The sequence below is a fragment of the Eschrichtius robustus genome, chromosome 2, assembly GCF_028021215.1.
Source record: "Eschrichtius robustus isolate mEscRob2 chromosome 2, mEscRob2.pri, whole genome shotgun sequence".
Lineage (NCBI taxonomy): Eukaryota > Metazoa > Chordata > Mammalia > Artiodactyla > Eschrichtiidae > Eschrichtius > Eschrichtius robustus.
This window is the reverse complement of record NC_090825.1, coordinates 142,866,656-142,893,675: the sequence shown is the minus strand read 5'-3', so window position 1 is coordinate 142,893,675 and position 27,020 is coordinate 142,866,656. Positions and strand designations below refer to the sequence as shown.

General features: G+C 37.8%; 1 protein-coding gene across 1 annotated transcript in view; it reads right to left on the bottom strand.

The window, feature by feature from the left end:
• TENM2 (teneurin transmembrane protein 2) overlaps positions 1 to 27,020 on the bottom strand; it is a 998,704-nt gene that overhangs the window by 921,225 nt on the left and 50,459 nt on the right. The window contains exon 2 of the mRNA XM_068536332.1: positions 1,257 to 1,532. Within this exon, the coding sequence (XP_068392433.1) occupies positions 1,257 to 1,532 (276 nt within the window). The remainder of the gene's footprint in view (positions 1 to 1,256; positions 1,533 to 27,020) is intronic.

Here is a 27,020-nt window from a genome sequence, read left to right as displayed (position 1 = left end):
TTCAAAAGGAGTCAAGTGCAGATTTTTCCTTGAGAGGACACCTTGATTAGCTACCTGAACTGAGGCATAAGGAAGACACATCCCCTTGTCCTCACTGTAGAATAAATTATTTCACAATTAAACATAAATTTAAATGCAACATAGTGACATCTTTTAGAATATATGCGACTTACCCAGGCAATGATGTATTTTCAACATGGTTTGGAGAGTAAACAATATTTAGCTATGCTTTTGTATTTACAACAAGCTGCCTGCCTGCCTGCAAATTTCTTTCTTTTATTTTTTAAAGGCAAGAAAATACTTAGAGCTGCTCTAGTAGAGGTTTATAATATTTATAGAAACCTTCTTAACTGATCTATCTGTAAACATTTTAATGGTAATTCTTTTAGCAAACACACAATATATTCATAACAAACCACATAGCATCTGATGTTTTCTCAATAAATCCACCGTACCTAATGCAATTTATCTTTTAAAAAATGTTTTGGACTCAACACGGTTCTGAGTTGCTAAGAAAGCCACAAATAAGCACCTTCTCTCTTTAATGACTTGCTTAGGCTTCCCTCTATGTACTGCTTAATGATCGGAAGCATTTAATTTTCAAAATTTCATTAAAACACATCCACAAAGCTGATGGATAAAGCAACAGTGATTTGTGACAGAAGGTGTGGGAAGCCATGAACCTACAGAGGTACCAAGGAGAAAAGTAAACATAGAAGAGAATACTTTTTTGAAGACAAGTCTCTTCCTATTTGTCATTATTAAACTCTAGAGCGTCTGTTCCAAGTCTGATCTCCAATACGGATATGAGGCATTGCCGCCTGGAAATGAAAGTCTAAGATAAGGTAGGATTCTTAAGAGTTCTTCATGAAAAAAAATAACCCAGGTTGCCATTTACTGGGAAGGGGAAATCAATACAAAGACCTAGAAACTTGTGGAGAGAGGACACTTTCTAGGTATAGGTCATAGTTTATCAAGTTGCTTCTTTTGAAATGCAATTTACTTGCTAATAAGACCAACTGACGATGCCTGAATAGTGTGCTATCATCAAAATGTGATTTTAAAATTCTCTCCTCGTTTTTTGTGTGTTTGAGGTGTGCTGGTTTATTCTGCCCCAGCTCAGCGTGGGTAGACAAGGTCGAGTTAAAAGAAAATGAATGGTTTTCATACGCCTCTTTATTAAAACACAAAAACATCCTGAGCCCCACATTGTGCAGTACCCAGAACATTAAAAAATATTTAAGAAGCGGGCCTACCGTTCTCCTCATCTGACTTATTTTCGTTGTCAGAATCAGTCAAGGTAAGGGCCGAGTTTTCACGACTGGACAGGCCGGAACTGCGCCTGGATTTTATCCCTCTCCCCCACAATCGGATGGCATGTTCTGGAGACATCCCTCCCTCTGTATCGGAGTCGGCGTCAGACCCTGTGCTCAGAGAGTAGCCCTGGTGAAGGATCCCCATGTCGGAACAGTAGCCGCTTCGGTGCGGGGAGGGCTCACAGATCCCCAGCTCTGCAAGGGTGAAGTTAGTTCCTAGGGTGACAGCAACAAAGAGACCGATTAAAATTTGTGAAATGCTTTCAAACTTCAAATTTATTCTTACAAAAAGCAGACAGACATTTTCCTGTTCAAAAACTATACCGGATTTGCTGTAGTATACAGCTAAGCAAGAGTATTTAGGATATTGGGGTATATTTGAGAACAAGAGCAACAAAAAAGTAAACATCTAAGATTAATTTTAATCCTAAAACGGAATGCTCAGATTTTACTTGAAAAATTTTTAAGTATTTACTGTTGTCTAGGTAGCACCATGTAGCTGATAAAAACACTGGATTTATAAGAGGAGCTAATATATACCAAGCACGTGCTTTGCTCCAGGAATCTTTTATTCTGCAACTTTTATTTTACATTTAAAATTTTCACAACGACTTTATGATGATGATAATATTACTGGAATCATTCTGTCAATAAGGAAACTGAGGAACAGAGAATTTAAGTGACTTACCCAAGGTCACACATCTAGACTGTAGTAAAACCTGGATCTGATCCTTGAGCAGTCTGTCTTCATGTCAAAGAAGCTTAATCCTCCAATAAATGGGAGTGGTGGCCAGGAGACCTGGGGACCAGTCCTAGCTTTCCACTGGTAAGTCTCATTGTGGCAAGTCTCTCTTAACAACTTGAGCCCCAGTGTTCTCTTCTGTAAAATCTGGGTATTAATCTCTTAAATTCCTCTCAGAATCACTGTGTGTTTTATATGTGATAATACATACACCCAAGTTTGTTCTTTTTTTTTTTTTTTTTTTTTTTTTAAGTTAGTATAGGTAAGGTGTTAATTAAATGAGCATCCTAGGGATGGAGTTAGTCCACTTTTGTTTTGTTTTTTAATTAATTGTTATTGGAGTATAGTTGATTTACAATGTTGTATTAGTTTTAGGTGTAGAGCAAAGTGAATATGATATATATATATATCTCCATTCTTTTTCAGATTCTTTTCCCATATAGGTCATTACAGAGTATTGAATAGAGTTCCCTGTGCTACACAATAAGTCCTTATTAGTTATCTATTTTATATATGGTAGTGTGTATATATTAATCCCAATCTCCTAATTTATCACTTCACCCCCCACGTTTCCCCCTTGGTAACCATAAGTTTGATTTCGAGATCTGTGAGTCTGTTTCTGTTTTGTAAATAAGTTCATTTGTATCATTTTAAATTAGATTCCACATATAAGTGATATCATATGATATTGTTTTTAAATGGTATCAATTTCTTTTTGCTAACATAATTTAAAACCACAAGTGGGTTTTATCAAGGACAGTGAATGTGTGCACATGTAGGGAGTGCAGGGGTGGGCCTGTGGTTTGACGGGAAGCAGCAGAGAATAGGCATTTATTGAACACGTCTACGCCACCATGTGTTGGGTGTGGGGCCAGGTACTCTAATAGGCTTTATCTCATTTAAATCTCATAAAAGCACAGCAGTTTAGGTGTTAACCACTTTACAGCGAAGCTAAATACTGTCTCCAAGGTCACACCTGGGCAAGTGGCAGATCCACGAATCACCTCTACATCTGTAGACCCCAAGCCTACACTCTCTCTGCAATGTCAAATGGTCTCAATCAGAAACCAATCTGGCAACATTTTTGCACAGTGAATGCTTTATCTATTTGTGTGCTTTAACATTCAGCTTCTTAAAAAGACATTTTAAGGTTTCACTGCATATTGGATGGACTCATGTGGTCCACTGTATTTACTGACATGTAAACCTGATTTTTTAATTCTTACCCAATTTATGGGCAATGAAATAAATGTAATGAAGAAATGCACTTTTATGCTATAAGTGAAGAAAATCTTCTGAATAACACCAAAGCCATGGGCTTACTCACTCTCTGTATATTGATTACATTAGAGCCATTCATGTCTCCAAACTCATGATATAATTAACACTATGATCATCTACATTCATGATATCATTTCTCAGATATTATTTTTAAAAAGCCCCAAACAACTGTTTATATTAACCTAGCATAATGTTAATTTGTGATAGACACAAGTGTTTTTATTCTGAGGCTTTCCTTTCCCTTCTCTACTGCACACTGAACTTCCACAGCTTATTTCACTGTGTAAATGGGATCAAATCCAATACTTGCCACAATTGTTTCTGGAGAGTGAAACCTGTTCATTGGAGAGCCAACCCAAGCAAATATTTCTGCGGGGGGCGGGGTCATTTCCTGCTACCTGTCCAGGGAAGAGGGGTGTTTTCACCACCACTCAGTGCAGTTCTAAGTGTTTATTCCCTGGGCACAGTTTCACGATGCTGTCTGATATTCTCTACCCAATGTATTCTGTTCCAGTTTGCATCCTTGGCAATTAGGTATTGTCTTCTAATTGTACACTAAAATGTATATTTCAGTTTCAGTAGTCTATAAAACTAAAGTTATTGAGTTCATATATATCTGATACTATAATACTTCTCTCTCTATCATTGCTTTTCTCATTCTTCAGTCATTGGAAAAAGTCATTTCATATGAGCATTCTCCCATCTTGTCTTCAGAGCTCACATTCATTCTGGAGGGTCATGAGGGATATTGCTTCCCTTTCCTCCAGTAAAGGAAAACAACCCAAACTAAAACATACATGTTTTTATTCCACATGTGGGAATTTTGAGCTCTATGATTCCATTTGGAATGGAGTGTGTATGTATTAAGGCAACTTTCCTGATGGTTTTCTCACATCTCATTATCCGGGACTAGCTTCAAAGACCTCCTCAGGAAAAGAGAAACAGCCCTGTGAGCAAAGGAAGCCTCAGCTTTCTGAGGAGCCCATGTGCTCTTCAATATGGGTATTAGAAGTCACAGACAGGGAGCCTAGGGCATGGGGAACTGTGGAATAAATGTAGTGCCCCTCCTGTGGTTATGACATTTACTTGATGATAAGAAATAAAAATATTTTTCTGTTAAAACAAACTTGAGATCTTCATAAATCAGTGAAAATCTGCATACATTTTTCAAGTAATCACAATGTTAGAAAAGAAAAAGGTGTACTTCAAGAGTTTCAACTTCAAGCTTACAAACCTGAAGCTGCAAACAAGAAACATGGTAAAGAAAATTGAAGGTATTATACCAAATTCACCAGAAAAAGTTAAATAAGTTCACACTTACAGAAAGGCAGGCTTTCCTCTAAAAACAGAATTGTTTCTTCAAAAATATTCCCTTCTGAACTCCTCAGCTTCATCTTCCACTAGGACCACACTTCCCCAATGTTACCCGCTCCCCACAATTCCTAGTTTGGTGGTACCTTTTTGTCCTCAAAAAACTCACAGAAGAGAAACCTCACTTTAAGTACCTGGGGCAGATTTCGGACCAAGTCTTTCCCAGATTTGCTGGTTTAACATATGAAGCTGGAGAGCCACAGATATAGTAGAAAGGAAAGACTGGTCTAACATTTATTAAATCACTCAACAAATATTTATTGTTCCTAGTGCTGTGCTAGGCCTTGGAGATGTAACAGTGAGAAGTATAAAAATACAGTCTGTGACATTTACAGTCTAATCGGGAAAGGGGCATTCATCAAAGAATCACATAAAAAAGTACAATCTATACAGTGATAACTACTATAGAGAAAAGGGCCAGGGAGCCATGAAAGGTCATCCGGTGCTCCAACCCTTCATCCTGTCGCAGCTTGCCCACCAGACGTTCACCTAGTGGTAGACACGAGGGACTGGGAGTTTACTCCACCGAGAAGTTGTCACTTCCCCTTCCATTTGCTCTTACCATACCCAGCTTCCCAAGCACTCCTCTATGTGAATTTATTTCAGACAAACATTTTTCATGTATTTTGGCTTAGACCAAGTCCTCATGTTATACCACTCTGCTTAGCATGTAAATAGTACAGGGGAATGTTAATATTATGTCAACTTATTGTTTTGCACTTACTTTGCTTATTGATGGAAGACTGATTTGGCTCTAATTCATCTTGTATAATTATGTCTTTATTAAGCTCCATGGCAGCTTTGAATAGAAGAGAGAAACTAGTCACTGTGTGATTCTCCAAGCTAAGGCTTCTAGTGGAAAGCAGTCAACATTTCACTCCTTCTTTACTATCTTGCAGAGGATAAAAAGAGGCACAATACTGCAGCATTCATGAAACACATTCACCCTCTATCTGCCTCCAACCTCGCTAGATCACTAATTAAAACAGGTGTGGACGATGCCTCCAACTCCTTCCATCTCAGGTGTGTGTTTTATGGCTGTTGCCAATACACTGCTTAAGGTGGCCCCATATTACATTGGCAAGGCCAGAGTCAATATTTTGATAGAAGAATGATTACACAAAAGCAATGATATTTATATCATGGAATTTTATTATAATTTAAGGTGTTATCAATGTCTAAATATTGACACTGAGAGAACAGCAATGTCTAAAAACTGTTAGGTGATCAGGATAGCAGAACGCAAGTCTTTAAAAATAACTCCATTGATAAGTCTCTTCTGCTTTAAGTTGCCTTTTTTTTTTTTTTTTAAATCGTAATCTCAGTGTATGACTTGGATCCTTTCCAAAACTTTTTTAGAGGAAAATTTTGCAACAGGTATCAGGAGTCATCCTTTGACCAACTAATTTTATGTGGGGAAAAAATCCTAAGGAAGGATATGTCAGTGCACTGTGATCTTGGCTTTATTTTCTAAGTTTTTCCCGACTTCTCGCACTTTGAAATAACCTTTAAGTAGGAGAAGCACATATGTCGCTAAGTCGGAATTATCATGTCATGGTAATACCAGCGAATACAAATAGCACTGAAAATGTCAGCATTTGAACAGATTTTTACTATGAGGGCAGGAAGATAAAAGTTAACCGTAGTAATGGGGGTGGGGGGTACAATATAGAAAACTTTTATTATCTAAATGTTTACTATGTGAGTCCCCTGAGTTTAAGAGAAGAAATTTCACACGGGAAAGCAAAAGTTGCTATAACATGAAACTAGTCAATAGTGATCACTTACGAAATTAATCCCCACCTATCCCCACCCACTTACTACTAGTATCTCTCCTCATATCAACCACCGTATTAATGTCTATATCATCAATTAGTTGCTAATAACAGGAAGTAATATGGTGCCAATCTGAGATTAAATTATAAAACTTGTGAAGATGCAGATATCCATGAAGTCAATAAAAGTGATGCTAAAAAACACTAGGATTATAATCAAGGACATAAAATAACGAAGATTTAACAGAATTAAGCTGTTAACAAGAGAAAATAGAAATGAACATCGGCATGATCAAAAGATGATGGACCTCTGGTTCTAGATTAAGTTAAATTTCCCACGTCTCTCTACACTTCCCACTAAAGACAGCTAAAATCCCTGGACAGTACATGCAAAAACTACATAAAATGAGTCTAAAAGAGGTTGAGAAGAAGACAGATCTATTAGGGTCCTGGGACCTGAGGAAAAACATAGGTTTTCATTTTGCCTCATATATCCCAGACGTGGTGCTGGAGAAATCTGCAAATTGGAAATACCAATGGAAGCAGATAAAATAAACCCAAAGTAAAGCCTACTGCTATGAGGGGGTCCTTCCCCACCTCCACAAACACACCAGGGTGGAATCAAAGAAGACTGAGTGGTGAGGTGGAACTTTCACTGTCACCCAGTGGCAAAGAGCTTTCCCTGATTCCCTGCAAAGGTGTCACTGGAGTCCATGAGGGGATTCTAGACTTCCATCTCCACACAGTGGTATTGAAGTACCCCTCCCTCTCCCTGCTGGAGTCAGAGGAGGATAAATGCTAAATCTAGCTTCACCACCGCTGGAGGACTCACGGGGAACTCTAAGGAGGTGCCCCTCTCCCTCTCAACCAGGTTGGTATCTGCAGGGTCCCAGTGCGGGGGCTGAAAACCCAACTCTGCCCAGTAACAAGGAGGCATCCCTCCCCACTTCACCCCAATTCCCCCCCTTGTCAAAGTGGGTCAAGTGAGGAGCCTGGACTTTCATCTCCACCTGGCAGTCAAGCCTCAGGGTCCCACTTTCCCCACTGGCTTGGTGTCAGAGGAGGCCTGCTGAAACAGAAGATTTAAGTAAGACCCAGGTTTTCAAAACATAATACTTCAAATAGCCAGGATACAATAAAAAAATCACTCATCATACCAAGAACCAGGAAAATCTCAACTTGAATGAGGAAAGATAATTATTTAAATAAAAGGTTAATGAGAGGCCCTTTGGAAAATTAATGAATCCATCAAATATTTTTTTGCAAAATATGACCCCCTGTGACCACGCTGCAAAATGCCACTAGGAATGAAAGATGTAATGTTGTACAGTCATACAACTGTGCCATAAAATGTATATCATGCCCCACACAAATTGTTATTCTTTACCCTTTTGAATAATTATAGCACAGTTGGAATAATAAATTGTATTAAACATAAAATAAAATATACTCTTGATAATCAATCTTATTTTCTCAAGATAAAGTCACAATAAATTATTTTTACTATTTAACATGAAATATTGGTTCTTTCTAAACACTGATTCCTTTTGGAAGTGGCCTTTTTTCTAGGATCATTTATCCTAAGACAAAGAGAATCTCTTGTAAATAAACATGGGTCACTTTTCTTGAGCAAATGTTAGACTCAACATTTTAAAGTCAGGAATGAATATTGACTCCAAACTTTTTAGCAGATATTTAAGGAAAAAACACAAACTATAATGTTATAGTTCTCTTTATCACAGAAAGTGAAGTAATTTAATCGGATGCTATAAGCTTTTGCAAAACAGAAAGCTATCAAGAAAAATATCGAAATTATAAGAGATAAAACGTAACTTTCATTTTGGTTTGATTCATCAAAATATATCACCAAATTATTATCTTACATTGAATGTCAATACTTTAAATTTTGAGCAATTAAAGATATGTATAAGCTACACAAAAAAATCAGTCCAAATCAGTTACCAACATTATCTAAAATATTATTTTCATAAAAACTTAAAATCTACATATTTGTACATGCAATGGTAACAATTTTGAAAGCCAATGAAGAAACTTATGAATTCTCAATTTTATGCTTGTGTATACTAAAATTCTTCACATCAACTCTCTCTTAATGCCCTTCTAAAGTTCATCTGATTTTACACATTCAGATAGTTTCCCAAATGTTGACAAAACTGTTCACAAAAAATCCTGTGGCTTAAAACTACAGAGTAGATGTACATGCATTATTATTCATAAAATTTAGGTCCAATATTTATATTTCAAATATACACTTTAAGAATCGAAATTTTCTTTTGTGTAGAGCACCTAAAACGTTCATATTTTGATATTTCTAAACTTGCGCAATAATTATTTTGGTCTCTATCTGAATCTGTGTCTGACATGTCACAACTTAATCCAATTTGTAACTAGAATCATTCCAATGTTAATAAATACATTCCAGATCAAAGAAACACCAAAGGCTAGTGAAGAGAGGAGAGTTTCCAATATCTGAGGTTTTTCTGTAAGCTTTATCCCCTCAAAGCCAAAGGTGAATGTGGCATTCTCCTCTGATAATGGCATTTTCACATTCCAACCTGAACAAAGCCCAACTTGGAAAACCCAAAAGCGACTACAACAAAGCATTCTGCCAAACAACTGCCTGTTCGGAAATAGAAAGGAAATGCTCCAGCTAGCTGGAGACTCTTCTGCTGATGAAAATTCCAACAAGATTAAAAATCAATTCCAGCATTAAAAACTATACCAATCAGTTATCCTATGTAAGAGAATTACAAAGGCATACAGTCATCTGACCCTGTGAGACTCTGCTTCTCCAAACAATTTTTTTATTAATTAGAAAAAAATAAAGAAATCAAAGGACAATAGTGGGTTAGCTCCAGTGGTCTAGCTCTTCTAAGTTTGAGAACGTAACGTTTACTGAGGACTTCAGAATGTGGGAGGCACTGTCCTAAATGCTTTTATATACGGTTTTCCAATGAATTAGGACCGCAACCCTGTAAAATAGTCACTACGTATATGGCCTAGGGTTAAAGTATGAGTTCCAGTGTCTGTCTGTTTTAAAAATACTCGTTGACCATATATTCTCAGAATTAATTACTTCTGATGAGTCTCCACTTATTTATAAAAGAGACGTAAAAATAGCACCTGCCTTCATAAGATTCTTGTGAGCACTGAGTTAGATAAGGCAGGTAAAAGTGCTTAGAACACTACCTGCCACATAGTAATCACACAACAAATGTAGATAATATGATGATCATCATCAGTTTACAAATGAAGAAACTTGGCTTTTTTTAAAAAAAAATTACAGAATTATTAGCTCTTTTTTTTTCTTGAGTTGATTTTGGAAATTTTGGAACAATACATTTTTCTAGGAAAGTGCCCATTTCATCTATGTCTTCAAATGGATTGGCACAAAGTTATCCAAATATTTTCAAGTCCCTTCAAATTTCTGCTAGGTTTGTATCAATAGGATGCTGTCTTTTTTTTTTTTTTTTTTCTTTTTCATTCCTGACATCATTTATTTGTGCTTTATTTTAACTGGATTGGTTTCAGCAGTGATTGAATAATGGTTTTTGTCTTTCAAAAAAACAAATTTTTGCTTTTCTGATTCTATCTACTATCTCTACATATTTTCTAGTTTATTTATGCTTACGTATACAAATTATTCCTTTTCTCTTTCCTTCTTTGGGTATAGTCTATTGATCTTTTCCGTATCTTTAAAATTTGATTTCTTACGTCATCAGTGTTTGGCCATTTTTCCTTTTTATTGTATGCATTTTAGCTATATATTTCTCTCTACGGACCACTTTCACAGCATCTCAGAGGTTTTGATTCACAGCATTTTCACTGTTGTTTAGATCTAAATATTTCCATGTTTCTATTGAACCTATTTATTAAATTTCCAAATGTACTGGGATATTTTGTATACATTTCTGGTTTTGACCTCTAATTTAATTGTATTTGGCTAGAGAGCATCATTTTTATGTTACTAAACTTCTGAACAATTTTTAAATTTGCTTCACAGCCTGCTAAATTTTTATAAGTATTTCATGTGTATTTGAGAAGAACACATGTCCTCTAATTACTGAATGCAAGATTTTATATATGTCAATTAAACCAAATTATTAATCATGTGTTCAATGTTTCTACATGGTACTAATTTGCCATTTGATTCTCTTACCAAGAATTGAAAGTTATATGATGAAATTTCCTACTATGATGGGTGTTTTCCCCCCATAGCTTTATCCATATTTGCTTTATCTCTATCTAAGGCTATATTATAGGTATATATATGTTTAGAATAATTATAGTTTTATCATCAATATGTAGTGACTATTTCTAATAAATTTTTGAGATAATATCTAATAAATTTTTGAGATAATATCTGTTTTTTAATATTAATTATATTTTACAAGGAATTTGTCCATTTCATCTAAATTGTCGCAGTTTATGACAATGTCCTTGATTTGGGATATTTGTGTATTCTCTCTTTTTTTTCTTGATTATTCTAGCTATGGCTTTATCAATTTTATCAGTTTTTCAAAGGACCAGCTTTTGGCTTTAATATTTTCATTTCTTTTCTATTTCTTTAATTTTTGCTCTTATCTTGATTATTTATCTCTACTTATTTTGGGTTTCATTTCCTCATCCTTTTCTAGGTTCTTGAGGTACAAATGTAGATCACTGATTTGAAAACAATTTTTATTTCTTAAATAAAAATACAAACTTATCATCTTCCCCTCTTTAGCGGCAACTCACAAATTTGTATATGTTGTACATTCATTATCATTCAATTCCAGATATTTTCTAATTTCTCTTGTACTTCTTCGATGCATGGGTTACTTAGAAGTGTGTAGTTTTATTTCCACATATTTCGGACTTGTCTAGATTTCTTTATTATTAATGATTTCTCACTTAAGTACTTGGTGGACAGAGAACAAATTCTCTAGGATTCCCTCTTGAAATTAACTGAGACTCACTTTGTAGCCCAGAATATAGTATATGTTGCTGAACGTACCATTGAAAAATAGAGTGTATTCTAAAGTTGTATGTAGTGGTCTATAAATGTCCATAAGGTCAAGGTGATTAAAAACTGTGTTCTCTACATCCTTACTGATATTTTTGGTCTAGATGTCCTATCAGTTACTGAGGAAAGGGCTAAATCTGTAACTAATTATGTATTTTTTCTTTCTCCCTTTACTTTTGTCAATTCCGCTCCCCCCCCCCCTTTCTTCTTCATAGGCTTCTTTTTGAAATTATATCATTAGACACAATTTTTTATCACCAGGGCAAATTGACCCTTTTATCAATTTCAAATATCCATCTTTTTCTCTGGTAATACTCGTGGTCTTAAAGTCTATTTTGTCTGATGCAAAACTGTTCAGCTTTCTTAAGTTTACTGTTAACAGTGAACATATTACATGTCTAATTTCCTTCCGTTGCTTTTAACTGTTCTGTGTCTTTGTATTTAAAATGTGTCTCTTGTAGACAGCATATATTTGGAACTTGCTACTTAACCACTCAGACAATCTTCTCCTTTTAATTGGTGTGATGGTTAGTGTATATTAATGTAATTATTGATATGGCTGGATTCAGGTTCACCATTTTGCTTGTTTTTCCTGTTTGTCCCTTTTCTGTTGTTCCTTTCTGTATTTCCTTCTCTACCTTCACTTGGGTTAATAATTGTTTTTTAAATTCCACTTTAATTTTTCTATTGGCTTTTAAGCTATCGCTTAACATAATTTTTTTAGTGGTTGCTTTAGGGATTACAATATGTATGTTACATTAGTCTATTTAGAGTTCTAATCTTACTTGATATATGCTGTTCCTCCAATTTCTGTGAATTCATGATTTCTTTCCTCTAAAAAATTCTCAGCCATCGTCTCTTAAATATTTACTCACTCCCATGCTCTTTATTGTCGTCACTAATTAAACTTAAGACCATCCTTCTCTCCTAGTGTCTCTATTATATTTTTAACATTTTTTCTTTCTGTGCCATCTCTTGCCAATTTCTTCTAGTTATCTTTTCATTTGGCCAATTCTCTTTTTAATTGTGCCTGATCTCATATTTACTGCATGTACTAAACCTTTATTTCAACAATTATGTGTTTCATTTATAAAATTTATATAGCTTTCTAAGTGTTTCTATTCCATTTTTCTATTATAATCGTACTTGCTAATTTGCATAGTATACACAGTTTAAAGTATGTATCTGACAAATTCTAACATTTTAGGACTTTAAAGATCAAAATTGGTTGTTCGTTGATTTGCTCACTCTTAATTATAAAGGTCTGTTTTCTTACATACTTAATTAGATTTAATTTTAGCTGACATGGGTTTATTTTAATTTTTAAAAATCACAAGGGCCTAAATTGAGGATTCTTGCCTCCTGAAAAATGTGTATTTGCTTCCTTTCAGGCCAAGTGATAGTATTCACCACATGCCTCTCGTCAATTTCCAGCTTAATGCAGGAATCTCAGTTTCATGCCCTCCCTCTTGCTCTGAGTTCAGGTCCAATCTCCCAAATGCTCTGAGAGCAACGCTTGCCCTCATTGAAGGCCTACTGTGAGCTTGCAAGTCAATCTTCAGATTTCTGACTTCAGCTCCTTTTTAGTTCTTATTTTGTTTTGCTTTAGCTGCTTAGAGATTTCTTTTACTTACTCTCAGGACTATACTGTTGTTGTTTTGATCATGCTAGTTAATATTTCTATGTTTCAACTTTCTCACCTGTAAAATGGAGGAAATTACAGCAGTACTTGCCTCAAAAGGTCATTGTGTCGATGAACAAATATTTATAAATGTAGAACATTGTAGAACACAGTAAGTAGTCAATAAATATTAGCTATTATTATGAATATTACTACTATGTTACCCAGTAGGTATATAACTACAAAATGATGGGTATGATTCTGTTCTCAATTTTTTTCTACCACTATACAAATGAAATACTTTCTCCAGTTAAGCTGCGTATATTTAGATATATTTAATGCTTATTCCATTATGTAATGTAATATCCTGCTTTCCCAAAGTAATATAAAGAAGATTTGACATGTCAGTAGAGAAGCTAACAATATTAACTGAAATTTTGACAAAGGCACATGACATTTGCATTCTCAGCACTCATGAAGGTCCCTGTCTCCGTCATGCACTTGATGTTTTGAAAACATTTTGACTTTCCCATCACTGAAGAATTATTCTAGATCTCAAGAGTTAATTAACTCATCTACAGTCTGACATCTAGTGAGACGGATAGATCACGGTCTACCACCAAGTGAATATATGTATAGCAGATATTTTGCTTCAGTGACTAATGAGGGTCTACTTCGTAACAATAAATATTTGGGGGAGAAATGTTAATGATATACTCTTGTTTGTAAATCAGTTCCCTTAAATCAACTGCTTCGTCACCGTCTACTGTTAGGATTTAGATACTTGTCTAAAACCACGTTAAGCATCCAGCCACTGAGCTTGTAGAAAATAGCAAGACCACAGTTTCCTAGTGCCTGTTAGCATGCGTTAAACAGGGAGAGGATAATTGAAACTGAGTCAAGAGTCTTCCTTTTCTTCCTTTCCCACCTTGCTTCTTGCATTTCAAACTCATGTCGTAGGTTACAACTACATGTAAAGCCTTAATTACATTTAGCATCTGGCAGCTGTTGACTTACAGAGAGTTGTTGAGTCACATAAATTCAAAGTCAAAAAGAAATTCAGGAATAGAAGGCAGAAGCTTGCCCAATGGGGGAAAAAAATCTTATGTCATCACAACTGAAATACTCCACCATCAGCACTTTTCTGTTGGTGGTGTGAGCCATGCTGTAACTAATCAGTCTCAGCAACACCAGAGACTATCTCACCACTAAAATACATATTCCCAAAGTGGATGGAGCCATCAACCAAAGGGCCTTACAAGCCCTTGTTTTCAGTGTGTGACGGATGTGTTCACCTGCAATGGAGACAAGAACTTCACGGGGATTTCAGTCTCTAGAGGCATCAACTGATGAGTTTTCAAAAACAAGATCTTCACACTATCCACTCAACACTGTCACCAAAGTCAAACGTGTTAAGTAATTTAATTCAGACACTGCTTACTTTTGGAAGAAATAAGTCTCCTGAGAAACTGGCAAGAAGAGCTGCAAACCTTTAACACTGGCCACCATTTGCCACACGATGCAATTTTATGAGGAGAGAACTGTTGGAAGTAACAGTCTTGGTCTTAATAAACATAGATCTAAAAATCCAAATGTCAAGTTACAAAAACACAACTAGAAAAATATAGCAAGTGGTGTGCACTGTATATATACAGATACACATACACTAACAGGATAAATCTGAACTGGAAAAATCTACACCAAATTTTTAATAGCAATTACTTCTGGAGATGAAGCTCGGGGCCGGGGGGCATGGAGAAAGAGGATTTGAAACAAATTTCACAAAATAGTAACATTTGTGAATTAGAAATTATGAGTATTATATACTTTATTCTTTGTACTTTTCTGTGGTTTAAGGTTTTTGCCTAAAAATTAAAATAATTTAAAAATAGGAGCCTTGGGCCAATCTAGCTCGATTCCCTACTTTAAAATATTTGCAATATCATAATTTTTCTATTGTTCAGCCATTCAAAATTTTTATGTTTGTATTTTAAGTTAAACTACAAAGAAATGCCTCCAGTTGCATGCCTATTTAAGTTCCAGTCAATCAGAAATAAATTCATGAAGCAAAAGTAAATGCAATCAATGGATAAATAAACTGTGGTACATTCAGGCAACAGAATATTATTCAGCACTAAAAGGAAATGAACTCTCAAGCCATGAAAAGACATAGAGGAGCCTTAAATGCATATTACTAAGTGAAAGAAGCCAATCTGAAAAGTCTATATATGTATGATTCCAACTATGGGACATTCTGGAAAAGGCAAAACTATGGAGACAGTTAAAAGGTAAGCGGTTGCCAGGAACTGGGCAGGGGGAGAAGAACAGGCTGAACACAGAGGATTTTTAGGGTAGTGAACATATCCTGTATGACACTATAATGATAGAGACACGTCATTATACATTTGTCCAAGCCCATAGAATGTACAGCATCAAGAGTGATCCATAATGTAAACTACGGACTTTGGGTGATTACGATGTGCCAATGTAGATCCATCAGTTATAACAAATGTCTATCATTCCAATGGGGAATATTTATAACGGTGGAGGTTACGCATGTGTGGGAGAAGGAGACATATGGGAAATATCTGTACCTTCCACTCACTTTTGCTGTGAACCTAAAACCGCTCTAAAAATTACTCTTAATTAAAAAAGAAAAAGTAAATGCAACCAAATCATTATATGACAGATACACTGCCGGGAAACCCTTGCACTTTTCTCCCTAGGAGAACGACTCTACATTCCTGTGGTTAAGAATACTTCACAAACAAGTAACCCGGAGTTTGAGTTCCTACTCCACCATTTATGGTCAGATCACAAGAAAGTTAATTGACCCCCTCCCCCCGAGCATTAGTCTTCTCACCTATGAAATAGGTTTAATAATACCTATGCTCAGAAGGCTGTAGGGACAAAGTTATCTACGCTCATAAAACACTTAGCGGTGTAGCCAGAACATAGGGGTACTGAATAAAATGTTTTAGACAATACTAGGAACAGCAGCAGTAGCAGAGATTTTCGTGCCCTCACTCGTGGAACCTACGTTCATTTGTAACGTATACTGTTATCTCATTACCCCACACCAGAGTGAGGGTTATCCCGAGAAGGACAGCTGACCACATGGGAGCAAACACACGAATGCAAGTGAAGAGACATACACCGAAAAGAATAGGACTCTAGGCAAGTAGAACAAAGGTAAAAAGCCCTATTCATTCATTCATTCATTTGGTGAATATTTATTAAGTGATGACCAAGTGTTCAGCCTTATTCTAGGGCTTGGAATATGTCAGCAAACAAAAGAGATAAAGATCTCTATTCTTCTGGAGCTTATATTTTAGCTGGGGTAGACAAACAATAAAAAGTTAATGTAATGACTAAGTACTAGTATCTTCAAAGGTGACAAGTGCTGTGAGAAAAGAGAAAGTAGAGTAGCGAAAGCCATTGGTGAGTATTTTGAATAATGTGATCTTGGGAAGGCCTCAGTGAAAAGGGGGCATTTAGCAAAGGCTGGCAGGACTGGAGGCAGTCAGCTTTCCAATACGCGGGGCAAGAAGCAACCATCTGTGCACAGGTCCCAGGCAGGAGCACACCTGGCATGTTCTAGAACAGCAAGAAGGACTGTGTAGCTGGGAGGAAGTGAGCAAAGGTGCAACCTTCAGAGAAAAAAGGGTAGAGCGTTAGCGAGACCTGAGTCCTGAAGGGCTTTGGGGTGATTTTAAGGACACTGTTTTTGACTCAGAGCGAAATAGAAAGCTATTGCATTGTTTTTGGGGAAAGGAGTGACATCATCTAATTTACATCTTTCAAGATTGCACAATTGTGTTAGTAGCCTGGGGAGAGGGAGCAAGAGCCCCATCAACCACTCAGAATGCATTTTAAGAGCCGATCACTGCCCATTCCAGATGGAAGCAGCGGGCTGGTCAGCAGAGTGGGATTTCCTGGTGGATTGCATGGTAGGCTGTGGCAGAAAGAAAGAAATTGGAAATGACATCAGTGCTTTCAAACTGAAAACGAGCAGGGAGTTGCCATCGAATGCGATGGGGAAGGCTGCAAGAGGATCAAGCGGGGTGTGTGCGTGTGTGTGTGCGTGCACGCATGCATGCAGAGGATCAGAATTTCAGTCTTGGATACCTGAGTTAGAAATATGGGTTAGACATAAAAACGGAGATGCTGAGTTGGTTGACGGATCTATAAGCAACAGGTCTGATACAAGCGATAGAGATTTGTGAGTCACTGGCATATAGATGCTATTCTATGTCATGGAACTGGACAAGATCACCAGTGTGGAATAACTGTAGGTAGAAAAGAAAAGAATACCAAAGGCTGGGCACTGAGTTACTTTTATATTCAGAGGTTGGAGCAAAGAGAAGGAAGCAGTAAAGGAGTATTGAAAAAGAACAACCTGTGCAGTAGTAGGAAAGCCACGAGCGTGTGCTAGAGGACAATCTAAGTGAAGAAAGTGTATCAAAGAGGAGGGAGTGATTAACTGTTTCAAATGTCGCTGACAGGTCATTAAGATGAGACTGGAGAATTGCCCATCACGATGTAATGACATGGTAATCATTGGTGATTTTGGCAAGAGAAGTTGTGGGGAAGGGTAGGCGTGAGAATCTGATTGGATTGCGTTTCAAGAAAACAGGGGAAGAGGAATTGGTGGCAGTACAATAGATACCTCTTCTGAGATGTACTGCAATAAGGGGTAAAGGAATGTGACAGTAGCTGGTGGAAGAAGGGGGGAAAAGAAATTGGAGAAAGTCACAGCATGGTTGTGCACTGGTAGAAATGAAAAAATGGTTCATTTAGAGGTGGGAGAATTTGGGCAGCAACACTCTTGAGTAGACCAGTGGGACTCTGATCTAGCATACAAATGGCGGTTGCTCCTGGGATACGAGTAGGGATTATTCACTTACAGTAACAGGCAGGAAGGCAGAGCTTGTGGTTGCAGATGCTGGGAATGGGTAGATGTGGCTTTGGGATTTCACCTCGGATAGAGGATGGGAAGGCACTAGAGGTTTAGGAGAGAGTAGAGGGAATGAAGCCGACACTAGAAGAGTGAGACAATGCATAGACCAGATGGTTCAGTACAACTGCAGAGCACTTGACATTTAAATTTGTTACAGTGCACACGTAACACTGAACCATCATCATTCACTAGGGCTGCCTTGATTCGTATGAAAAAAATTACGTGATGGCGACTATACTCAGTTTTAAAAAGTGAGACAATGATAAATGCAATGTACAAACACTGTCTTGAAAAGGAATGGCACTTATGTTAGGGGGAAAATAGAGCAATTAGGGTGATGTTGTTACGTGTGGACCAAACTATTCTTTAAGTGTAAATTGTAACTGTGATTCTGAATCCACAGAAATTAATTAGCATTGTGTCACAAACTTCTACTTTTCCTCAGATGGAGGTACCACCTTTAAGACAAGAGGTCGTGGGACTTCCCTGGTGGCACAGTGGTTAAGAATCCACCTGCCAATGCAGGGGACATAGGGTCGAGCCCTGGTCTGGGAAGATCCCACATGCCGAGGAGCAACTAAGCCCGTGCCCCACGACTACTGAGCCTGCGCTCTAGAGCCCACGTGCTGCAACTACTGAGCCCACGTGCCGCAACCACTGAAGCCCGCGCGCCTAGAGCCCATGCTCCGCAACAAGAGAAGCGACCGCAATGAGAAGCCCGTGCACCGTAACGAAGAGTAGCCCCTGCTCGCTGCAACTAGAGGAAAGCCCATGTGTAGCAGTGAAGACCCAACACAACCAAAAATAAATAAATAAAGTAAATAAATTTATATATATAAAAAAAAAGACAAGAAGTCTTTATCTCAAAGCACTGAAATTCACATTTTTAGATCCATGAGTAAACGCAACAAAAAGACATATCAGTTTCAATAGGGCCGGGGCCAAGATACCCAGTAGGGACTACGGGCAGAGTCACTAGGGCCCAAAATATCTTTCAGAGTCCACAGAAATGGTTTAATTTCTTTTAAAATCAGGAAAAAAGTAAACTTTCAGTTTGTAGAAAATGTTTTAAACTCTGACAATAATATATCCATCTTTATACCAATGCAGTTGTAAAATATAATTTTAAATGTTTTTTTAGAGAGGAAGGGTCTGTCAAAGGCAAGAGGTGCCAAGGGCCCACAGAAACCACAGGGCAGCCCTGCTTCCTCCATGACATCTTTACGTGTACAGAAGGCCAAAGTCATAATGCATCAAAACACCAACCTCCTCAAAGGATTTGGGAAAAAAAAAAAAAAGTAGGTTGTGTTCTAATAGTGTTAGTGCATTCATCTTGGAATGCATGAAAAACATCTGGCCCTCCATCAACATCAAATGCTCTGGCCACTTGTCTCTTTTAGAGGCACAGAAGAGTGCCTCGTCTCCGTTTGCAGGTGTTCTGGCAAAGGCACGCCCAGTGTTAACATCATCCTGCCTCTTCTAATTAGCAGAACAACTGTTCAGTCATTACAAACAACTTCCTTGGCCTCATCTCCCCAAAACATCTTCTGGAATCCAGTGATTCTACTACCTATTGCTTCTGTTGGTAATCGGAGAGCACGTTTATTAAAGATTTTCAAAGCAAACTGCCTTAGGAATCAACATCACCTGTGGAAAGTAGCAAGAATTACACTCCCTTGAGAAACAGAGAAATAGGGAGTTTCCCGGGCTTTCCAGAAGTCACAAAGCATGCCTCTGACAGTTGAGAAGGGAGATGGTAAGATGCCTCTCTCCATGTCCCTGCCTTTCTTTTTTTCCTATTAAACTCAGGGGTCACTCCAGGTAGATTGTTTATTTCTTAAAAAGCCAACTTTTTTTTTTTTTTTTTTAATTTTATTTATTTATTTATTTATTTATTTTTGGCTGTGTTGGGTCTTCGTTTCTGTGCGAGGGCTTTCTCCGGTTGCGGCGAGCGGGGGCCACTCTTCATCGCGGTGCGCGGGCCTCTCACTGTCGCGGCCTCTCTTGTTGCGGAGCACAGGCTCCAGACGCGCAGGCTCAGTAGTTGTGGCTCACGGGCCCAGTTGCTCCGAGGCATGTGGGATCCTCCCAGACCAGGGCTCGAACCCGTGTCCCCTGCATTGGCAGGCAGATTCTCAACCACTGCGCCACCAGGGAAGCCCAAAAAGCCAACTTTTCCCAGCAAAACTGCCACTTCTCTGCAATGACAGGCAATGAAATCCAATGTGACACTTAACTGTTCTCTATTGAGACGTTTCTCTTTGCTGAGGTTTCTCCAGGTGCTTTATGAAAAAACATTTGCCCTATCTGGCACTTTGTGAGCCTTCACCTGAGAAACAACCTTTCCCTTATGAAGACAGCTCTGCTTTCAGAGGGAACATTGGTTTTGTTTGCTCCCTCATAGCCCGTGATCGGACCACCAGGGAAATTGCTGCTGCTGCTGCACTGGCTTAAGTCCCGTATGCCTATGTCACGGGGGTCAGAAGCCTCATTAATTCCTCTGCTCTCAATTGCAGCTTGTTTAGGGATCAGAAGCAGATTATTATTTCAAACACTTACTTCTTGATTCAATTTCCCCTCTTTTAGAACTGGCTCCAGAGCACTCTCTCTTGCGTGCAGTGTGTTCCATCTCCATCCAGATAAGAAAATCAAAATAGTCCTTTCGGAAAACCTATCCATCAGAATTGTCAGGAACACACCCCGCAAAGGCTTTGGTTGACTTTCCTGCATATCTGGCAGGTTTTACGCTTCTTTGTACTTGTCTCCCCAAGAATCGCTGCTGTTAGATGGCTCACACAGACCCAAGGGCACCCACAATTCGTGTTTCAAACTGACTGGTTCAATTCAATTCTACAAATAGACAAAATGGTGTGCTAAGAACGAACCAGAGATACACAGATGAAAAACCTGTGTCCCTGCTTTCAGGAGCCTCCAGATTAATAAGTAAGATAAACATACAAATATATAATTCCAATACCACATCATATTCCTGGTAAATTTACCTTCTGTTCCACCTACATTGGTGGGGATGGGAAGGCAGGGCCAGGGGACGGGTAACTATATTTCATTGTCCTCTAGAAAACATGATTCTGGGTGGCAAATATATAAGTACTGGCAAACCCCTTAATCCCCTGAGTTCTCAGGTTCTTCGGAAAATAAAAGGATGGGAGCAGAAGGGTGGCATCCTTCATTCATTTATTCAACAAACATTTATTACTTAACACTGATTGTGTTGTATGTTCAAGACTGGGTTATAAACACTATATGTGAAAAATCTCACATAATCCTCAGAACAAAACTAGGAGGAAGTCATTAGGCTTGAGATAAAGAGTGGAATAGCCTCTATACATGCATTTCTCTTTTTGACCCCAAAGCCTGTGTGCTCTCTTACATGCCATGCTTTCTAGCTGAGTCTAAAGACTTTCACCTTTAAAATTCTGTGATTATACAATATTGCTAGCAAGAGATTAGGCATCAGAGCAACTTTTCTCACTTAGGATACTGGAAGGTGGGGTGCTGGGAAAAGGAAAAAGCTCTTTGAAGAATCTGTAGAAAAAGGGCAAAACAGGAAAGTAATCTTTTTATAAGAGAATGGCTTATAGGCTCCTAGACTTAATTTTCTCCTAACTGTTCAAATCAATGAAATACTTTGTAAATTATCAAAGTGGATTTGACTTATTCCTTTAAATACCCTTTTTGCTATTAACAAACAAGAAATGAGCACGGACACAGAGGATCTAATGTAAAGAAGTGGGGAATTGAGCCCTTGGTCACAGTAACTAACTGATACATGACATTGACACTGATATTGATTCGTTGACTTCTCAGCCTCCCCTAACAGGAGATCCTCCTCAGCAACTCTGGCTGATCGGTTCCCTTGTAAAGCCAGGATCTAGTATAGTAGCTACTCAATAAATATTTGTTGAAATAATTAATTAAACAAAGATATGCAGGTAGATTAAAAATAGAGAAAATGTACCAGTTTCATTCATCAAGAATCAATATTTTATTTTGTTCTACGCATCCCTCTTTATTATCTTTCCTGGCTTTTCCTTCTACCTGTTTTATATATCTTAAAGTACGCATGGGGTATGAATACAGATTTAAAAATGTAAAACAGCTTTCCATATAGTGGTTTCAACATCTTGGCAGTGCCATCTTCCCAACCATTCTGAGAATTACATCTTCCAAAAAAAAAAAAAACAAAAATTTAAAAAACAAAGCACCTTATACTCTTCACTGCCATCAAGTGGGCACTCGGACAGACCCAAAGCCTTAGACCAGGTGAGAAGTATACGTAAATATTTGTGTATTTTTATTTCTCTGCATTCTACCAGGTTTTATTTCAAGCAAGGAATGATCTGCCCCTCCCTCCTTTTTGCACATCACAGAGCTAAGTTTCCCGTGTTACACCAATTTCAAAATGTTCAGCACCATTTATTGCTTTTTTATAGTTCATATAAAGACATGGCTCCGAGACCTCAAATAACAAAAAGTTTATTTATGTATTTATTTTTGCATGGCATGCACTGATGAGCTAGTCTGCTCAGCGAGCATTTCACAGATTAGACGCCTGAGTATGGTTTCAGGCAAGGCTCCCTCATGTTTCTGCGTATTGGCTGATAAACACTTCAAAGTAAACCGCTCATAAATATGAAATGAAAAGCGGAGGAGTCGTTATGCACAGCTTTGAGATACAAATCTCTTTATTCCCTTCTGAAGTGGGGTTTGATTGACGTAATGAGTCATAGATCCTGTCCAGGGACACACTGCCTTTTCCCCTTTTTCTCTGGAGACAGGGAGACTTGAAAGAAATCTACTTCAGAACTTGGTGATAGACAGCTCACTTGAAAAAATAATAAAGTCGAATCTTATATTAAATAACTTATTATTTTGTGTTAATGCTGACTTTGACAACCATGACATATGTCAAAGTTTCACTCCACATGCTCAGAAAGACATGATTAACTACAACTCTAAGAAAAAGATTGCCAAATTTCAAAAAAAGTACCATTTTCTTTTTGTCATATATATTGTTGCTCTATAGACCCTTCGTCTGGTAAGAGAAAAATCACTACTTCAATTAACTCAGAGCAGAAGACTAAAATCCCGTAGCCAGGAGGCTACAGGGAGTAACCCAGGCGATTGGGAATAATTATTGTGGAAAATTCATTTTATAAATAAATGTCTTTCAAGACAGAGAGGCTCACGCAGCAGAACTTTCTATGAAAAATAGGCTGAAGAACAATTCAAAGCGGAGATTCAATTTATTCTTGCTCATAAGTTTTTAATAATTATCTGCTTGCCTGAAAAAGATAAAAATTTCAGCGAGGTCACACAATTTCCCACTAGATCATATTTTGTAAATTTAAATGACTTACAGAAGCCAGGCAGTTAACATAAAGAAGCTCAGTCAGCCTGTGTACAGGGCAGTAAGGAACCACGGGGGCTTGTGGGAAAATGGGAGAAAACGCAGGTCCCTTTGGATAAGGCAGCTGTTATTCAGCTACAGCAGATTTCTGCCATTCAAGAAGGTAGAATTACTGTTGCCAGGTCTGGCAATTTTTCTAGAAAAGCCTAAAATCTAGATTTTATGTGATATTTACCAATTGATAAATGATGGCCCAAAATGTAATTTCAAAAAAGTGCAATCCAAATACAGGTGTTTGGGCTACCAGTCTTCCGTCTCTGCTCTAGACTTTCTGTAGTGACCATTTAAATAAGTTCTGTTTAAGAAATAGGGAATTCCCTGAATTCCCTGGTGGTCCAGTAGTTAGGACTCTGTGCTTTCACTGCCAAGGGCCTGGGTTCAATGTCTGATCAGGGAACTAAGATCCCAAAAGCTGTGCGACCAAAAAAAAAAAAAAAAAAAAAGAGGAGGGAGAGAAAATGAAAACTTTAAATCAGATTATGGAGAGAGAGGAAGGAATCCCGAGATTTTTAATCTGTCTTTTCAGGATCCCCGGGGATTGTGCTGCCAGCCCGCAGTCAGAGAGCAGGACCTACTTAGAGCTGTCTCTTCCGAAAGTCCCTTCAACCAGAGCAGTTCTGCTTTCTTATTTAAATAATGATTGTGGGCCAGAACACTTCTAAAAACAGCTAAGACCATCCCCTCATTTGAGAGTGAGGTAATGCAGTTATCCACCATGCTCTCCTGGAATATTTAATTGGCTCAAGGTTTTAGACTCCATTAAGTTTCAGGGTCAGATCACCTCTAATCTTCTGCCTTAGAAACTCAGCTTGAGTGTCAGAGAAAATTAACTGTCCACCAAAATTAGTGTTTCCCTTTCCACAGCACAGAACTGCCATAGAAAGTAGCTTTCCAGCCAGGATCTATTATTCAATTTCCACTGCATCTAGGTCAGACCATGTGTCTAGCTCTTGTCAACCTAGTGAAGTAGAAATGATGGTGCCATTTAAAAACCAGAGACCTTAAAAGGCAAATGATCCTTTTCCATGTTCTCATTCCCTTATGATACAGGAGATATGAGTGAAGATGGATTCAAGATGGCAGTGCCACCGGATGAAAGAAACCTTGTTCCCAGAGTTCCACCTGGAGGAAAGGAACCCAGGCATCAGCATTACTGATTTCTGACTTCACAGGAATGAGACATTAGTCATGATGGTGGTGGATCCTTCATATGCATTTTTCCTTGTTCCTTCATCTAGATTTATCCAAAATAATTCAGTCAATATTGAACTGTTTGAAGCTGTGTTTTATAATAGTAAATGTACACAACTTAAGTGGTCCAAAAAAATAAAACACTGGCTTCCTGCTGAGAATTTGCTAATGCCAATATCTGCCATTTAGTCAGACCTATTTTATATTAAATAGTGGAGGACCAGGGAAATGACATGACCTGCTGAAGAACATAAAATTGGTCCATATAAAAGCAGGGATTCAAACCCAGATACTGGCAGCTCCAAAGAAGTTCTCACCAACTTACACTAATTTCTGTTGCAGTGCCATGAGTCAGTGTCTGAGTTTTTATTAAAATCCTCACCCATCCAACTTGATAAAATTTAGCATCATTCTGATATGTCAGATGTTAGATCTCTGATGATTTGTACTACAAATTAAAAACAAAAACTCTAAATAATGCAAGTATCTCTTAATAAACTTTCTGCTGTAAAGAATTGGTTAGCTAATGAGTAACATTATAAAATTGTATTTCAATATAGGCGATTTTATTTTTCAATAACAACAGTAAGTTAGCATCAGAAAACTGGCAGCTATTAAATCCTAACACAACCCAAAATAAAAAAAGAGACATGATATATGTGTGTGTGTGTGTGTGTGTGTGCGTGTGTATATATATATATAGTGTATATGTGTATATATAAAGTATATATATTAATAAGAAGAAATGAGAAAGAAGAGTGAAATGGTATATACACAAGAAAAACAAGAATAATCTCTGATTAATTTCCAACTTCCATTAAAACCCACAACCAGCTTATTTTCCAACTGGAGCAATGGTGCAGCACAGTGCAAAAGGGCTGTGGAATCAGACTGAACAAAGTTCAAATCCTCCCACTTCTCAGCTCTGGGGCCTCGGGTCAATTTCCTGGCTTCTCTCAATCTCAATTTCCTTATTTATAAAATAAGAATGGTAATATCTACGGTATTCGAAAATACAGACTAAAGTGCACATCCAAGGAAACCAAACCTAGACCTTTCAGGTGATGAGCAGAAATTGTGATCACGTGAGCTTAAAATTAGACCACTTTGTTGCCTGGAACTGGAGCTGGGAGCAAAGGAGCAGGAGAAATCTTCTGGGGATGATAGATATGTGCTAAAATTGTATTGTGGTGATGGGTGCACAACTGTTAATTTACTAAAATTAATTCAATTGCACACTTGAAACGGGAGAATTTTATGATTTGTAAGTTATACCTCAACAAAGCTGTTAAAAAATTAAACCGGTTGCACATAAGTATTCCCCTGTATGGAGGTGAAAACTGCACCTGGAAAACCCAGAGAAAAACAACAGAGTCAACACTGAAGATTTACAGAAAGTGGAATAAACTAGTTAAAGCTAATCTACGACTCTTGTATCATGAATTGAAAGAAAGTAGGATCTCTATACAAAGAAAGCAGAATTAGTGTGTAACAGTGTGACTTTATTTTGATTCCATCACCAATTTTAGCAGCTAAACTATTCCCAGAATAACAGTTCCTCATTCACTTTTCTTTGAAAATGGTGAAGGCACAAGTCCCCTGGGATTAAAACACTTGATGTTAACTGCAAGGGTAAAAAGAAGAGCCTTTATAAGAATAAATCCAGAACAGAATACTTTTGCATCTCGAGGTGTTTTAATCCTCTCGAGGGAAAATAGTTCGATTAAACAGGCTGCACTGGAATCATGCACGCTGCCTCAGCCCAGGAAGAAACAGCTGTCAGTCACAACTCTGTCCTCCTCCCACAGTCCCTGGAGGGCATCGTAAGCCAGCTGTCTCCAGGATAAGCGTTCCTCTGAAAATTGCCGGCTCATCGTGGCCTGCAGCTGAAAAGCAGCCACTCCGCTCACTCCGTCTATTAGCCCTTTGACTTCCTTCCTTCACGCACAAATATAAATATAATGCTTAAGTGAATGATGACTACTGTCCCCAAAGAAATTTCAATTAAATACTTGGAATCCTTAGGAACGGTACCTAGGGAGATTCCCAAACAGAGCTGCAATTCGTTATGTGTCATTAAGTCTGGCTTCAGACTGTAACATTTCCTGTTTTTTTTTTTTTTTCTTTTCATGTTAGCCAGGGCCTTTCAAAGAACTGCCTGATTTGAACAACTCTTTTCTAAACCGTAAGCAGGACTGGTGGAATGGAGTTATTCCTGAATAACAAGCCCCATGTCCAGTTTAAAAAGCAGATGGGAGAATTCCCTTGTGCGCTAGCTACCAGAGTTTGGGATGAGATCACCTGTC